This window comes from Somniosus microcephalus, chromosome 31, assembly GCF_052327205.1.
Source record: "Somniosus microcephalus isolate GS21.2 chromosome 31, FLI_Smic_1.0, whole genome shotgun sequence".
Lineage (NCBI taxonomy): Eukaryota > Metazoa > Chordata > Chondrichthyes > Squaliformes > Somniosidae > Somniosus > Somniosus microcephalus.
In genome coordinates this window covers 13,729,475-13,746,250 of record NC_141017.1, presented here as the reverse complement: position 1 = coordinate 13,746,250, position 16,776 = coordinate 13,729,475, and the positions used below count along the sequence as shown (strand labels likewise).

General features: G+C 53.5%; 1 protein-coding gene across 3 annotated transcripts in view; it reads right to left on the bottom strand.

Annotated features, from left to right (window-relative positions):
• Positions 1-2,537: 2,537 nt before the first annotated feature.
• Positions 2,538-16,776, bottom strand: part of gmip (GEM interacting protein) — a 146,624-nt gene continuing 132,385 nt past the window's right edge. For all 3 annotated transcript variants that reach the window (XM_085971542.1, XM_085971543.1, XM_085971544.1), the window contains 4 exons: positions 15,322-15,542; positions 13,547-13,844; positions 6,774-6,894; positions 2,538-3,792 (listed from right to left, as the gene is read on the bottom strand). In XM_085971542.1, the coding sequence (XP_085827668.1) occupies positions 2,882-3,792; positions 6,774-6,894; positions 13,547-13,844; positions 15,322-15,542 (1,551 nt within the window). In that variant the 3' untranslated portion in view covers positions 2,538-2,881. The remainder of the gene's footprint in view (positions 3,793-6,773; positions 6,895-13,546; positions 13,845-15,321; positions 15,543-16,776) is intronic.

Below are 16,776 nucleotides of genomic sequence, written 5' to 3'. Positions count from 1 at the left end.
TAATTACAACAAGGAAACAGGCTGTCGATCCCAACCACTTCATGTTGGCGTTTATCCTCCGCATGAGCAACTTAAATGGCCGTGGTGGACTGTTTTGTTATAAAGATTGAGAACATCCGTTCAGCTGCCTCTGTTACTTCCCTCTCTTCCCCATGCCCACCGGGCCTAACTACCTCTCAGTTTCCCCCCCCCCCCTGCCCTAACCCTAAATTTGCATATTTCTCTAGTTTCCCTCCTCATGCCCTCTCAAAGCTCATCTTGCCAATGAGACCGACCTCCTACTCTCTCGAACCTGCTCCCACTAAATGTTGACCGCCCAACTTCCCTTCCTGGCTGTTGCTGCCAGTTCTCTCTCCTCAGATAATGGCCCCCTCTCCTTCAAATCTGCCGTCATCACCCCCTCCTCAAAAAAACCCTTGACCCCCTCCGTCCTTGCAAACTATCGCCCCCATCTCCAACCTCACTTTTCTCTCCAAAGTCCTTGAACGTGTTGTCGCCTCCCAAATGCGTGCCCATCTTTCCTGAAACTCCTTGTTTGAATCCCTCCTATCAAGTTTCTGCCCCCGCCACAGTCCCAAATCAGCTATCAACAAGGTCACAAATGACATCCTAATTGACTGTTGTAGTGTATGTACCTTTAAGAGAGAACTACTTTTACAGCTCCTGTATACTGTAGTACCGGCAGCGACCACACCTGTATATATGCCTTGAGCATGCCTCTGTACGGTTAGTCTTTAGACTACCCTCCTCCAGTAAACACCTGTTGATTGTTAAGTTACAGCCTCCGTGTAGTTATTGGAAAACATCATACTTTGAGAATCACGGATTCAACAACTGTGACAAAGGTAAACTATCGCTCCTCGTCCTTCTTGACCATGACCGGAAAGCCCTGCAGCGGGTAGTCAAAACTGCCCAACGCATTACCGGCACCCGGCTACCGACCATAGAGCATATATATCAGAAACGCTGCCTACGGAGGGCACGGTCCATCATCAAAGACCCTACCCACCCCAGCCACAGTCTGTTCGCCCTCCTACCATCTGGAAGACGCTACAGATGCATTCGCACCCGTACGACCAGATTTAGGAACAGCTTCTTTCCCAGGGCTGTCATCCTACTGAACTCCACAAATAAACACTAAAGCCTGCACATCTGCCAATGCACTTTATTATGGTCATATTTATGCTAATATACTGCAAGCCAAATGTATAAATGTATGTTGAATGTTTAAGTGTCCTAATCCAACTTGTACACTCTCGGGAGCCGCAAGCCTACATTTCGTTGTACTGCACTTGTGCACTAACAATGACAATAAAAGTTGATTTGATTTGATTTGATTTGACCGGTCTGCAGCCTTTGACATGGTTGACCGCACAATTCTGCTCCAACGCCTCTCCACCATCACCCAGCTAGGTGGAACTGCACTCACTTGGTTCCATTCCTTTCTTTCTAGCCGTAGCCATAGAGTTCCCTGCAAAGCCTTCACTTCCCGCTCCCGCACTGTTACCTCTGGTGTCCCCCAAGTACCTATCCTTGACCCCCCTCCTATTTTTCATCTACATGCTGCCCCTTGGTAACATCATCCGACGACGCAGCGTGAGTTTTCATGTGTACGCTGATGATACCCAGCTCTACCTCTCCTCCGCCTCTCTCGAACCCTCCACTGTCTCTATACTGTCAGACTGCTTGTCCGACATCCAGCACTGGATGAGCAGAAATTTCATCCAATTAAATATCGGGAAGACCGAAGCCATTGTCTTCAGTCCACGCCACAAACGCCGTTCCCTAGCCACCGATTCCATCCCTCTCGGCAACTGTCTGAGGTTGACCCAGTCCGCAACCTTTGAGTTGAACTCCCTAGCTCAAATCTGCACCATCACTAAGACTGCCTATTTCCGCCTCTGTAACATTGCTCCTCTCCACCCCTGCCTCAGCTTATCTGCTGCTGAAACCCTCATCCATGCCTTTGTTACCTCTAGACTTGACTATTCCAACGCACTCCTGGCTGGCCTCCCATGTTCTACCCTACGTAAACTTGAGGTCATCCAAAACTCCCGTGTCCTAACTCGCACCAAGTCCCGTTCACCCATCACCCCTGTGCTCGCTGACCTACATTGGCTCCTGTTTAAGCAATGCCTTGATTTTAAAATTCTCATCCTTGTTTTCAAATCCCTCCGTCTCTGTAATATCCTCCAGCCCCCCGAGATATCTACGCACCTCTAATTCTGCCCTCTTGAGCATCTCTGATTATAATCGCTCAACCTTTGGTGGCCGTGCCTTCAGCTGCCTAGGCCCTAAGCTCTGGAATTCCACCTCCCCCCCCACCGCAAACCTATCTGCCTCTCTTTCCTCCTTTAAGCACATTAAAACCTATCTCTTTGACCAAGCTTTTGGTCACCACATGTTTCCTTATGTGGCTCGGTGTCAAAATGTGTTTTCCTACATTAAAGGTGCCGTATAAATACAAGTTGTTGTTGTGGGTGAGTGGAGGTCCCACTAATAATTGCCCAGACACAACTGGATGTCAACAAAAGACGTTAAATCATTTTTCAATTTTATAATAATACAATATAAAAAAAAGACAGCTGGTGGTAAAGGACAGAAAACATTGCATGGGAGAAGAACATTTCAGTCTTTAGGATTGGAAAATAATGTTTGTGTGATGAGGCCCCCTGGGCAGGGCCTTGGGACGGTTGCCTACAGTGAAGGCGCTCTATAAATGCAAGTTGTTGTTGTTGTTGGCGAGCGCCGGGCGGAGCGGCAGCCATTTTCTTTCCTCCCGCCATCCCAACTGCTCTCGCAGTTGATAGGTTGCCCCGGCGAGGTCAGGAGGTGAGCAGGCATTGAAAGCAGGCGAGCGATTGGCCCCCCGGGCGCGGGCTCACACGAAGTGCGCCTGCCGGTCCTCGCGGCTCCGCTGGTGACGCAGCACGTGCAGCATCTTCCCGACGTCGCACTGCCTGAGCGCGTGCTCGCTCCACACGTTGTTTGATTGGTTGGCGTTCAGGTGGGCGGCAGTGGCGGCGGCTGTTGCTGCGGCCGCGTGCTGCTCCTGCTCGGTTTCCAGGCTCCCCGGCCGCTCCGCCGCCTGGTGCTGCCCCCGCTCGGTTTCCAGGCTTCCCGGCTGCTCCTGCTCGGTTTCCAGGCTTCCCGGCCGCTTCGCGTGCCGCTCCTGCTTGGTTTCCAGGCCCCCCGGCCGCTCCTGCTCGGTTTCCATGCCCCCCTGGCGCTGCCCCCGCTCGGTTTCCAGGCTCCCCGGCCGCTCCTGCTCGGTTTCCTGGCCCCCCGGCCGCTCCGCCGCCTGGTGTCGCCCCCGCTCGGTTTCCAGGCCCCTCGGCCGTTCGTCCTCAGAGGCCGCGGCCGCCTCGCCGCTCTCCAGCCGCCTCCGGTCCTGCAGCTTGGACACCAGCCTGGCCGTGCCGACGGTCATCTCGAAGCGCTTGTGCTTGCCGCCCGAGCGTCGCAAGGTGCCGCCGTCCGGTGACGAGCTGCGGCTGGAGCCGGGGGGTTTCGTCCTTGCTCGCCGCTCCGTCGCCTCGCCCTCGGCGACCAGCAGCTCGGGGCAGTCGGCCTCCGCCGCCGAGGGCATGTGGGCCGTGATGATGGGCAAGACCGAGGTCTTGGGGATCACGGGCCGGGTCTTGGCCTGCCCATACCGCTGGTACTTGCCCAGCTGCCGGTTGAAGGCGCAGCGCGGCGAGGGCTCGGCGCCGCCGTCACACTCCCAGTCGGGGCCGTCCGGAGGGCGCCAGTCGTCCGCAGCCGTTCTCGTCCCATCCGCCAGGCCCGCACCTGCAGGTAGGGAAATACATCAATCCATTACTGCCAGGGTCTGCTCCCCAAACACGGGCAGGTCACAGTGGGAGGGCGGGAGACTGAGAGAGACAGAGACAGGTGAGAGGGTGGGACGAGACTGAGGAGAGACAGGCGAGAGGGCGGGACCAGACTGAGACAGGTGAGAGGGTGGGACGAGACAGACAGGTGAGAGGGCGGGACGAGACAGACAGCTGAGAGGGCGGGGCGAGACTGAGACAGGTGAGAGAGCGGGACGAGACAGACAGGTGAGAGGGTGGAACGAGACAGACAGGTGAGAGGGCGGGACAAGACTGAGACAGGTGAGAGGGCGGGACGAGACTGAGACAGGTGAGAGGGCGGGACGAGACTGAGACAGGTGAGAGGGCGGGACGAGACTGAGACAGGTGAGAGGGCGGGACGAGACTGAGACAGGTGAGAGGGCGGGACGAGACTGAGACAGGTGAGAGGGCGGGACGAGACTGAGACAGGTGAGAGGGCGGGACGAGACTGAGATAGGTGAGAGGGCGGGACGAGACTGAGACAGGTGAGAGGGCGGGACGAGACTGAGACAGGTGAGAGGGCGGGACGAGACTGAGACAGGTGAGAGGGCGGGACGAGACTGAGACAGGTGAGAGGGCAGGACGAGACAGACAGGTGAGAGGGCGGGACGAGACTGAGACAGGTGGGACGAGACTGAGACAGGTGAGAGGGCGGGACGAGACTGACAGGTGAGAGGGCGGGACGAGACTGAGACAGATGAGAGGGTGGGATGAGACTGAGACAGGCGAGAAGACGAGACTGAGACAGGTGAGAGGGCAGGACCAGACTGAGACAGGTGAGAGGGCAGGACCAGACTGAGACAGGTGAGAGGGTGGGACGAGACAGACAGGTGAGAGGGCGGGACGAGACTGAGACAGGTGAGAGGCCGAGACGAGACTGAGACAGGTGAGAGGGCGAGACGAGACTGAGACAGGTGAGAGGGCGGGACGAGACAGACAGGTGAGAGGGCGGGACCAGACTGAGACAGGTGAGATTGTGGGACGAGAGAGACAGGTGAGAGGGCGGGACGTGACTGAGACAGGTGAGAGGGCTGGACGAGACTGAGACAGGTGAGAGGGAGGGACGAGACTGAGACAGGTGCGAGGGTGGGACGAGACAGACAGGTGAGAGGGCGGGACGAGACAGACAGGTGAGAGGGCGAGACGAGACTGAGACAGGTGAGAGGGCGGGAAGAGACTGAGACAGGTGAGAGGGCGGGACGAGACTGAGACAGGTGAGAGGGCGGGACGAGACTGAGACAGGTGAGAGGGCGGGACGAGACTGAGACAGGTGAGAGGGCGGGAAGAGACTGAGACAGGTGAGAGGGCGGGACGAGACTGAGACAGGTGAGAGGGCGGGAAGAGACTGAGACAGGTGAGAGGACGGGACAAGACTGAGACAGGTGAGAGGGCGGGAAGAGACTGAGACAGGTGAGAGGGCGGGACGAGACTGAGACAGGTGAGAGGGCAGGACGAGACTGAGGTGAGACGAGAGAGGGTGGGACGAGACTGAGGTGAGACAGGAGGGTGGGACGAGACTGAGATGAGACAGGAGGGTGGGATGAGACTGAGGTGAGACGAGAGAGGGCGTCGCGAGACTGAGACAGGTGAGAGGGCGGGACGAGACTGAGACAGGTGAGAGGGCGGGACCAGACTGAGACAGGTGAGAGGGCGGGACCAGACTGAGACAGGTGAGAGGGTGGGGCGAGACTGAGGTGAGACAGGTGAGGGGCCGTAAACTCGAGGAACAGCACCTCATCTTCCGATTAGGCACTTTACAGCCTTCTGGACTCAATAGCGAGTTCAACAATTTCAGATCATAACCTTGGCCTCCATTATATTTTTATATTTTTTATCCACACTTTTGGTTTGTGCCTTTTCCTTTTTTCTCTCCCCCACATGGCAGCTGTCTCTCACTCTGCCAGCGCATTTCACACTTCATTTGGAGCCATTGTCTGTTTCTTTACCTGTCCTATTACCATCTCGTCTCGCCTTGAATATCTCTTAATATCTCTTCTTTCAGCCCCTCCCCCATTTCACAGCCCCCAAACTGCCTTTTGTTTCATTTCCTGCCTTTTCTCTCAGTTCTGTAGAAGGTTTTCGACCCGAAACGTTGACTCTATTTCTCTCTCCACGGATGTTGCCTGGCCTGCTGAGTTTTTCCAGCATTTTCTGTTGTTATTTCAAGTTGTTATTGTGTTTGTCCTTGAGCTCCCTAGTCCTCCTCACTCAGTTTAATTTGAAGCATTGTCCCTATGCCATTTACTATTGTATATCTGTATATTATTAAAAATCTTACTGTCATGATTTTTGGTCACATTTTTGTCAGCATTTAACTTTGAAACTGCCTTTGTAAGTATTTAGAACGGAATTTCTGTATGTAAACAGTTGTCCGTAACAATGCAGTTACAATCACCAGTCTGTGGTGGTGCTGCAGAGCAAGTTTCTGAAGTCTCTCTCCCAACTCCGTTGCCATTTTATACATTAAATTATAACCTTACATTTATTCACTGACTGTGGGCAACACCACAGGCAATTTACTATTTTAAGGTCCTATCAGCTGCCTCTTTCCATGGCTGAAAAGCCCACGTTTTTCCAGGATCCCCTCAGTCTCTGAGACAAGGATCAACCTCATTGTGCTTTCAACTGCCTCTAGGATCTGAATGACTCCCTTACAATCTTGGTGACTAAACCGGACCCAAACGTGATTCTAACACCTCCCAGCACAGCTCTCCTTCCTTGGGCAGAGAATATCCAAGACTGGCGCCCTCCCCATGCCAGCTACCCGCCCTTCCTCCCCCCAACTCTGCAGCATAGGGAAAACAGCAACCGCTCGGCTGATGCATGAAAATGCAAAGTTTTGACGTCCCAGACTCATTACCCTTTAACCCTTTTGTTTGTTCATAGACACACACAGACATCCCAGGCCCCATCCCTCACCTGCCGTGTCATTGCTACCAGAGCGCTCTCTCCGTTGGTCTCGCGTGTCATCGAGCGTTTCGTTTGATGAGGATTTGTCGGATACGTATCCTTCACTCGAATGTCGCTTCAGAACCAGACTCTGCAGCAGGAGAGACGAGGCAGTGAACACAAGACATAGAGCAGTAGTCATCAAGAATTACCAGCGAAACTTCCCTTACACCCATACTGCACCCTCTCCCCAATTTTCACCAAGGCATACACACCAGGAAGGTTCTAGTTTCCATTCCCAGCCTGTGCCAAGTTAACTGATCTCAGCTGGGGTGGCTGCGGAGCTTCTGCAATTGGCCTCAACGCCCTTGAGCTAGGTAAGTAAGCAGTGGGAAAAACAAGTCAACCAGAGGTCTCCCACTTGGTTAGTGACTCCTGCTGGAAGTGCATATCCATGTGTGTATGGGGACGTCAGATGGGGTCAGGTACAGATTTGGCTGTCATCTCCCTCACGGTCATACAGCCAGCCAGCATTCTCTGAAGAATGGTATTGGATGGCATCTGGGACCTGTGGACATGCAAGAGTTAGCACCTTTGGGGGAGGGGAGAAAATTGGGGTGAAAGACATTGATTACATTCAGTATTTTATTATGCTGTAAATGCATTGAATTTTTAAGGGGGGGTGGGGATTGATTAAGGATGGAAGAAGGGAGGCAGGAGTGTGCATTTATATAGTGTCTTCTTGGATCCTGCAAACATCCCAAGGTGCTTCACAGCCAATGTAATGTAGTCACTGTTATGTAGGCAAAAGTGGCAGCCAATTTGTGCACAGGAAGATCCTGCAAACAGCAAAGAGATTTTTTTTTAAATGACCAGATAATCTCTTTTTGATGGTATTAATCGAGGGATAAACACAGGTCAGGATAAACACAGGTCAGGACATCAGAGGAACTGGGTCTGGAAGGGGTAGAGTCTGTGAACTGGGTCTGGAAGGGGTAGAGTCTCTGAACTGGAGGAACTCCCTCCTCGTTAAATTATGCTGTGAGGTCTTTTACATCTACCTGAACAGACAAATAGGGCCTTGGTTTAACACCTCATCTGAAAGAAGGCACCTCTGACAATGCAGCACTCCCTCTGTACTGCACTGAAGTGTCAGTCTAGATTGCGCGCTCAGGCTTCTGCATACAGGCCAACCTAGAAAAAGCTGATAACTGAAGGACAGCCCGATTGTAAGCACCTGACCCGTGAAAACAAGTAGCTACACGGGCTTTGTACCTTAAGCTGCTGGTATACCCAACATTCTTCACTGTATTGGAGGATAAAAACACATCAGACTAGAAAGCCTGACGGGGAAATCAGTGTGTTCATGCCACAACATGGGGGAGTGGGTAGGCTCACCTGGAAAATGTTGAATTATTTTAATTAAAAATTATGGACTCGGGTTAATTTTAAGCATTTATTAAATTAATCAATTAATCTAGAAAAAGGAAAAAGTGACATCTGGATTTTTAACAGCCCAACCAGGCTGTTCGTTCCCCAAAAGTTAGCTCAGCAGTCACTCTCCCACATCCAATCCAGTTCAGAGACTCTACCCCTTCCAGACCCAGTTCAGAGACTCGACCCCTTCCAGACCCAGTTCAGAGACTCGACCCCTTCCAGACCCAGTTCACAGACTCTACCCCTTCCAGACCCAGTTCACAGACTCTACCCCTTCCAGACCCAGTTCACAGACTCTACCCCTTCCAGACCCAGTTCACAGACTCTACCCCTTCCAGACCCAGTTCACAGGCTCTACCCCTTCCAGACCCAGTTCACAGACTCTACCCCATCCAGACCCAGTTCACAGACTCTACCCACCTTCCAGACCCAGTTCACAGACTCTACCCCATCCAGACCCAGTTCACAGACTCTACCCCTTCCAGACCCAGTTCAGAGACTCGACCCCTTCCAGACCCAGTTCAGAGACTCTACCCCTTCCAGACCCAGTTCAGAGACTCTACCCCTTCCAGACCCAGTTCACAGACTCTACCCCTTCCAGACCCAGTTCACAGACTCTACCCCTTCCAGACCCAGTTCAGAGACTCTACCCCTTCCAGACCCAGTTCACAGACTCTACCCCATCCAGACCCAGTTCAGAGACTCTACCCCTTCCAGACCCAGTTCACAGGCTCTACCCCTTCCAGACCCAGTTCACAGACTCTACCCCTTCCAGACCCAGTTCACAGACTCTACCCCTTCCAGACCCAGTTCACAGACTCTACCCCTTCCAGACCCAGTTCACAGACTCTACCCCTTCCAGACCCAGTTCACAGACTCTACCCCTTCCAGACCCAGTTCACAGACTCTACCCCTTCCAGACCCAGTTCACAGACTCTACCCCTTCCAGACCCAGTTCACAGGCTCTACCCCTTCCAGACCCAGTTCACAGACTCTACCCCATCCAGACCCAGTTCACAGACTCTACCCCCCTTCCAGACCCAGTTCACAGACTCTACCCCATCCAGACCCAGTTCACAGACTCTACCCCTTCCAGACCCAGTTCAGAGACTCGACCCCTTCCAGACCCAGTTCAGAGACTCTACCCCTTCCAGACCCAGTTCAGAGACTCTACCCCTTCCAGACCCAGTTCACAGACTCTACCCCTTCCAGACCCAGTTCACAGACTCTACCCCTTCCAGACCCAGTTCACAGACTCTACCCCATCCAGACCCAGTTCAGAGACTCTACCCCATCCAGACCCAGTTCACAGACTCGACCCCATCCAGACCCAGTTCACAGACTCGACCCCATCCAGACCCAGTTCACAGACTCTACCCCTTCCAGACCCAGTTCACAGACTCTACCCCATCCAGACCCAGTTCACAGACTCTACCCCTTCCAGACCCAGTTCACAGACTCTACCCCATCCAGACCCAGTTCACAGACTCTACCCCCCTTCCAGACCCAGTTCACAGACTCTACCCCTTCCAGACCCAGTTCACAGGCTCTACCCCTTCCAGACCCAGTTCACAGACTCTACCCCTTCCAGACCCAGTTCACAGACTCTACCCCTTCCAGACCCAGTTCACAGACTCTACCCCTTCCAGATCCAGTTCAGACTCTACCCCTTCCAGATCCAGTTCACAGACTCTACCCCTTCCAGACCCAGTTCACAGACTCTACCCCTTCCAGACCCAGTTCACAGACTCTACCCCATCCAGACCCAGTTCACAGACTCTACCCCATCCAGACCCAGTTCACAGACTCTACCCCCCTTCCAGATCCAGTTCACAGACTCTACCCCTTCCAGACCCAGTTCAGAGACTCTACCCCCCTTCCAGACCCAGTTCACAGACTCTACCCCTTCCAGACCCAGTTCACAGACTCTACCCCATCCAGACCCAGTTCACAGACTCTACCCCATCCAGACCCAGTTCACAGACTCTACCCCCCTTCCAGACCCAGTTCACAGACTCTACCCCTTCCAGACCCAGTTCACAGACTCTACCCCCCTTCCAGACCCAGTTCACAGACTCTACCCCTTCCAGACCCAGTTCACAGACTCTACCCCCCTTCCAGACCCAGTTCACAGACTCTACCCCATCCAGACCCAGTTCACAGACTCTACCCCTTCCAGACCCAGTTCAGAGACTCGACCCCTTCCAGACCCAGTTCAGAGACTCTACCCCTTCCAGACCCAGTTCAGAGACTCTACCCCTTCCAGACCCAGTTCACAGACTCTACCCCATCCAGACCCAGTTCAGAGACTCTACCCCTTCCAGACCCAGTTCACAGGCTCTACCCCTTCCAGACCCAGTTCACAGACTCTACCCCTTCCAGACCCAGTTCACAGACTCTACCCCTTCCAGACCCAGTTCACAGACTCTACCCCTTCCAGACCCAGTTCACAGACTCTACCCCTTCCAGACCCAGTTCACAGACTCTACCCCTTCCAGACCCAGTTCACAGACTCTACCCCTTCCAGACCCAGTTCACAGACTCTACCCCTTCCAGACCCAGTTCACAGGCTCTACCCCTTCCAGACCCAGTTCACAGACTCTACCCCATCCAGACCCAGTTCACAGACTCTACCCCCCTTCCAGACCCAGTTCACAGACTCTACCCCATCCAGACCCAGTTCACAGACTCTACCCCTTCCAGACCCAGTTCAGAGACTCGACCCCTTCCAGACCCAGTTCAGAGACTCTACCCCTTCCAGACCCAGTTCAGAGACTCTACCCCTTCCAGACCCAGTTCACAGACTCTACCCCTTCCAGACCCAGTTCACAGACTCTACCCCTTCCAGACCCAGTTCAGAGACTCTACCCCTTCCAGACCCAGTTCACAGGCTCTACCCCTTCCAGACCCAGTTCACAGACTCTACCCCATCCAGACCCAGTTCAGAGACTCTACCCCTTCCAGACCCAGTTCACAGGCTCTACCCCTTCCAGACCCAGTTCACAGACTCTACCCCTTCCAGACCCAGTTCACAGACTCTACCCCTTCCAGACCCAGTTCACAGACTCTACCCCTTCCAGACCCAGTTCACAGACTCTACCCCATCCAGACCCAGTTCACAGACTCTACCCCTTCCAGACCCAGTTCACAGACTCTACCCCTTCCAGACCCAGTTCACAGACTCTACCCCTTCCAGACCCAGTTCACAGACTCTACCCCTTCCAGACCCAGTTCACAGACTCTACCCCATCCAGACCCAGTTCACAGACTCGACCCCATCCAGACCCAGTTCACAGACTCGACCCCATCCAGACCCAGTTCACAGACTCTACCCCTTCCAGACCCAGTTCACAGACTCTACCCCATCCAGACCCAGTTCACAGACTCTACCCCTTCCAGACCCAGTTCACAGACTCTACCCCCCTTCCAGACCCAGTTCACAGACTCTACCCCTTCCAGACCCAGTTCACAGGCTCTACCCCTTCCAGACCCAGTTCACAGACTCTACCCCTTCCAGACCCAGTTCACAGACTCTACCCCTTCCAGACCCAGTTCACAGACTCTACCCCTTCCAGATCCAGTTCAGACTCTACCCCTTCCAGACCCAGTTCACAGACTCTACCCCTTCCAGACCCAGTTCACAGACTCTACCCCATCCAGACCCAGTTCACAGACTCTACCCCATCCAGACCCAGTTCACAGACTCTACCCCCCTTCCAGATCCAGTTCACAGACTCTACCCCTTCCAGACCCAGTTCACAGACTCTACCCCCCTTCCAGACCCAGTTCACAGACTCTACCCCTTCCAGACCCAGTTCACAGACTCTACCCCATCCAGACCCAGTTCACAGACTCTACCCCATCCAGACCCAGTTCACAGACTCTACCCCCCTTCCAGACCCAGTTCACAGACTCTACCCCTTCCAGACCCAGTTCACAGACTCTACCCCTTCCAGACCCAGTTCAGAGACTCTACCCCTTCCAGACCCAGTTCACAGACTCTACCCCTTCCAGACCCAGTTCACAGACTCTACCCCTTCCAGACCCAGTTCACAGACTCTACCCCATCCAGACCCAGTTCACAGACTCTACCCCTTCCAGACCCAGTTCACAGACTCTACCCCATCCAGACCCAGTTCACAGACTCTACCCCTTCCAGACCCAGTTCACTGACTCTACCCCATCCAGACCCAGTTCACAGACTCTACCCCTTCCAGACCCAGTTCACAGAGTCTACCCCTTCCAGACCCAGTTCACAGACTCTACCCCTTCCAGACCCAGTTCACAGACTCTACCCCTTCCAGACCCAGTTCACAGACTCTACCCCTTCCAGACCCAGTTCACAGACTCTACCCCTTCCAGACCCAGTTCACAGACTCTACCCCCCTTCCAGACCCAGTTCACAGACTCTACCCCTTCCAGACCCAGTTCACAGACTCTACCCCTTCCAGACCCAGTTCACAGACTCTACCCCTTCCAGACCCAGTTCACAGACTCTACCCCTTCCAGACCCAGTTCACAGACTCTACCCCTTCCAGACCCAGTTCACAGACTCTACCCCCCTTCCAGACCCAGTTCACAGACTCTACCCCTTCCAGACCCAGTTCACAGACTCTACCCCTTCCAGACCCAGTTCACAGACTCTACCCCATCCAGACCCAGTTCACAGACTCTACCCCTTCCAGACCCAGTTCACAGGCTCTACCCCTTCCAGACCCAGTTCAGAGACTCTACCCCTTCCAGACCCACTTCACAGACTCTACCCCATCCAGACCCAGTTCACACAGACACTGCACTCCATCCAACTCCCCCAGTTACAGATGGAGCTAATCGTCTTCTATCCCCTAATTAATACCGGCACCCTCACCCCCGCCCAGCACGGCACGGTGGCACTCCAGCCTCACAAAGCTCTGCTCCCACGTCTCTCCTTTTCCCTCAAAATCTTAATGTCTACCCCTTTCCTATTCTTCATTCCCATCCATATCCCCATTCCTTCATTACCCCTTCCCTTCTACCTATACCCTCTTTTCTCTCCCCTCAGTGCTGCCCCTACCCGAGTTCTGCTGTCAGTAGAAATGATTCTACTCGCTATATACTGTTGATGGGAATACCTGCTCGCTCAAGTTTTCCACCCACATGATGAGTCACTTCCGTTAGCAGTAGAACTGGGGCAGGGGTGACACCGAGGAGAGTGGGTCCAGTCTGCACTGATTTTTGTCCGCAAACGCTGACACCCAGACCAGACCCTCAAAACACCGACTGCCAGCATGAAACAGCGCGGTGTGTATACCTCAGAGTGCTACCAACTGAGCCTTTTGACACTGTGTCCTTATTACATTCTTCGGGATAATTCTGTAAGACTGTACCTCGGAGGATTTGCTCCTGCTCTTTGCCGAGCTCAGGGTCTCTCCTGCTTGGTTTACCATCATTTCCAACGAAGAATTCTCGGGTAAGTGAAGCCAAGACTTGAGGCCTTGTTTGGTCTCAAAGATCTGATGGTACTGCATGATGAAGAAATCTACAACTTGAGCCTGGTACCCAGAGTTCACCAGAGAAATCATTGAAACCGTGTCCTCCAGAACCGGAGGCCTCATCAGCGTGGGGCCAAAGATTATTCCCAGGTTATTGGATGACATCTTGTTTTCTTCGCATCGTTCTGTCACTCTGTAAGAGGAAGAGAGAGCGACCTTGAAGCAACCAACACAAAGATTTACACACCCTACCCCCCCCCCCCAACTATCACCCAGGGATGACTCAACGGGTACCAACTGCCCTCTGGTACCTCACTCAAGTGGCTATTCTTCATGTGTGAGCCAAGACAGTGGGTGTTGGCAGGCTATTGAACCTTAACAGACATCACAGCCGAGCCTGAAGTCCTGTCCTGTCAGGCAGGGGCCGCATTCCGGCAGAAGATAATGGATAACGAACGGGGGCCACTCTTTAACCCCCTTAGCCCATGGCACGGAAACCAATTGTAACTCTTCCACCCCCAAATCAGCTGAGACCAGCTAACTCTGTCTACGGGTTAGTCAGCTCGAGCTGTTGGGGGAGCTGCAGGGGCCTTTCAATAGGCATTCAAAGTTCAGAAGCAGACACCCATTGTGCCTGTGACTCCAGACTGATGCAGTAAGATGAACTGAGTGACAATTTAGTGTCCAAAATGGATGTCGGAACTCACTCGGAGTCAGCACATGAAGGAGCCAGTTAGCTGGGAATCCAACAGCCAAGTACTGTGGGTGCTGCCTTGGCCCCTCACAGAGGCTCCCACATAATGTGAGACTCCTGCTTCTCACTCACATCAAGTGAGATTATTGCCCAGACAGTAAAGACACCACCTCCCATTAATCCAACTGCTCTCACTGCGACTGGAGTCTCAACTAATATAAATCATCACAGCTTAGTGCTGGTGCAACAATTGCAGGCCTGAAGGGAAATCCTTAACCCACCCTGCATTGGCATTCAGTTCCGTCGTCCAGCCATTTCCAACCTGAAGCTGGTGATGGGGCAATGTCCTGGCAAGACTCAACCTCCATTATACCCTCCTTCCACTGGGGGATATGCTCAGTCTTTGTCATATAGCTCACCCCCACTGCCTTCCACTATCCCAATGATGGCACAGTAAAGATGGGGACTTCGTCAGGGTGGCACCATGGGAGCAGACCCTGGCACTCCATGCCACAATGTGTTAGTTACAGCCTTGCACAGGTCCCCGGGCACAACACTCAATATAGCAGTTCTTCCAATAACTTCTCTGGCTTTCCTAAAGGAGTTGATCTCTCAATGGGGTACAAGTTCCATAGGTGCCAAATGGTCACTCTTTATGAGCGAGCCTGGCTAGTGGCCGTCAACAAGCTGACCACTGTGGGAGAGGCGAGAGAAATTGCAGCCGAACCTGAGCGCACCTGCAAGGCACATTTATTGCCCTTAGCGCATAAGGAGTCAGCCGCATAGTGTGATGTTGGATCGGCGTGTAGGCTAGATATGGGTGGCAGATTCCCTTCCCTCAAGGACATTAGTGAACCAGTTGCCACGGTGGAATTGGAACTCACGAGCTCCGGTTTGCTGGCACTATAACCGCTAACACTACCTGACCCGTTATTATCCCTTTCATTCTATATTAGTGTGCCAATCCTGGGCCTACCTGTGGAGGTGCCCGATGATGTGCTCCAGAGTGTTGTAGTTGGAGGCTGGTAGATTCTGCAGCAAGGCCTTGGCATGCTGGATGAGCTCTGCCACTTTATCGGTAGCCGCGGGCATTCCCCTGGCCTGGCTGTCCTTCAGCTCCTCACAGGCCTGCTGTAACTCTTTGGCAAAGTTCATAAAATCGTTGTAGAGGCTGAACAGAACAATCGGCTCGGGGAGCTTGAAATAAAAATATACATTAAAAAAAAACATAAACTTAAAAGCAATTTTTCACTAACATCTTTCTGTCCCTCCCCACCCCTTGCTGGTACTGGCCAGTATTGTAGCTCAATTACCAACTCGATGTGTAGGCCAGCAGGATAATCGACTGGGAGTGAGGTGGGCCATCACGGCTCAGCCTAATCCCAATCCATGCCCTTCCAGTAGGAATTTCTGGAAAGCTGACAACCCCCCCCACCCACCCCCCAACCTAGGAGCTCTGAAGCCAAAGGTCCTGCCCCGACTGCAATTAGCTGACTCGACACAGAGCGGCCAATGAACCTCAGACCTTCCTTCTCTGTGTGGCTCAGACCCACCATACGTCTATAGGGGGAGCTCCAACTTCATCCATTTTATTCTGGATTACAGAATTTCACCAGCACCAATAAAAGTTGCTCTTTTCTCATTTGTTGTCAGTTTGTCCCTGGCTTGTGTTAGCGCAGGTGTGCTCAAACCTCTTGCCTTCCCGAGACACTTTGATGTGCCTCAGGGGTTTAAATAAAGTTTTACGTCCCTGTCGCCATTAATTCCTGGATACAAGTTGCTGTAACAGATCTTGGTGTTCTAATTTAGGATTTATTCACCAATGAGATAACAGCGCCAAAGAACAGCTCTATCCAAACCCCCAGGCCCACAAAAAGTAAACAGCAAACCAGCCAGTTAAAAGTACAGGGGTGATTCAGCGATGCAGATGGAAAATCACGGCTGCGCGCTTGCGATATCTCAAGATGCACTCCTGGTGTGTGCCACTGCCCGCAGCGTTGGATCGTGGTATCACCCTTTATAAGAGCAAAAAGAACTGCATTGTCAGGGTTCATAGGCCGTAGTTTAACCCACACTCCTTCCCCACCCTGTGTGAGAGCATTAACGGGCTGGTCCACACCAACGGAATGTCAATGGGAAAAAGTGCACAGAGCTGGCGCCGTCAGCCCATCCAGTGCACGGAGCTGGCGCCGTCAGCCCATCCAGTGCACGGAGCTGGCGCCGTCAGCCCATCCAGTGCACGGAGCTGGCGCCGTCAGCCCATCCAGTGCACGGAGCTGGCGCCGTCAGCCCATCCAGTGCACGGAGCTGGCGCCGTCAGCCCATCCAGTGCACGGAGCTGGCGCCGTCAGCCCATCCAATGCACGGAGCTGGCGCCGTCAGCCCGTCCAGTGCACAGAGCTGGCGCCGTCAGCCCATCCAGTGCACGGAG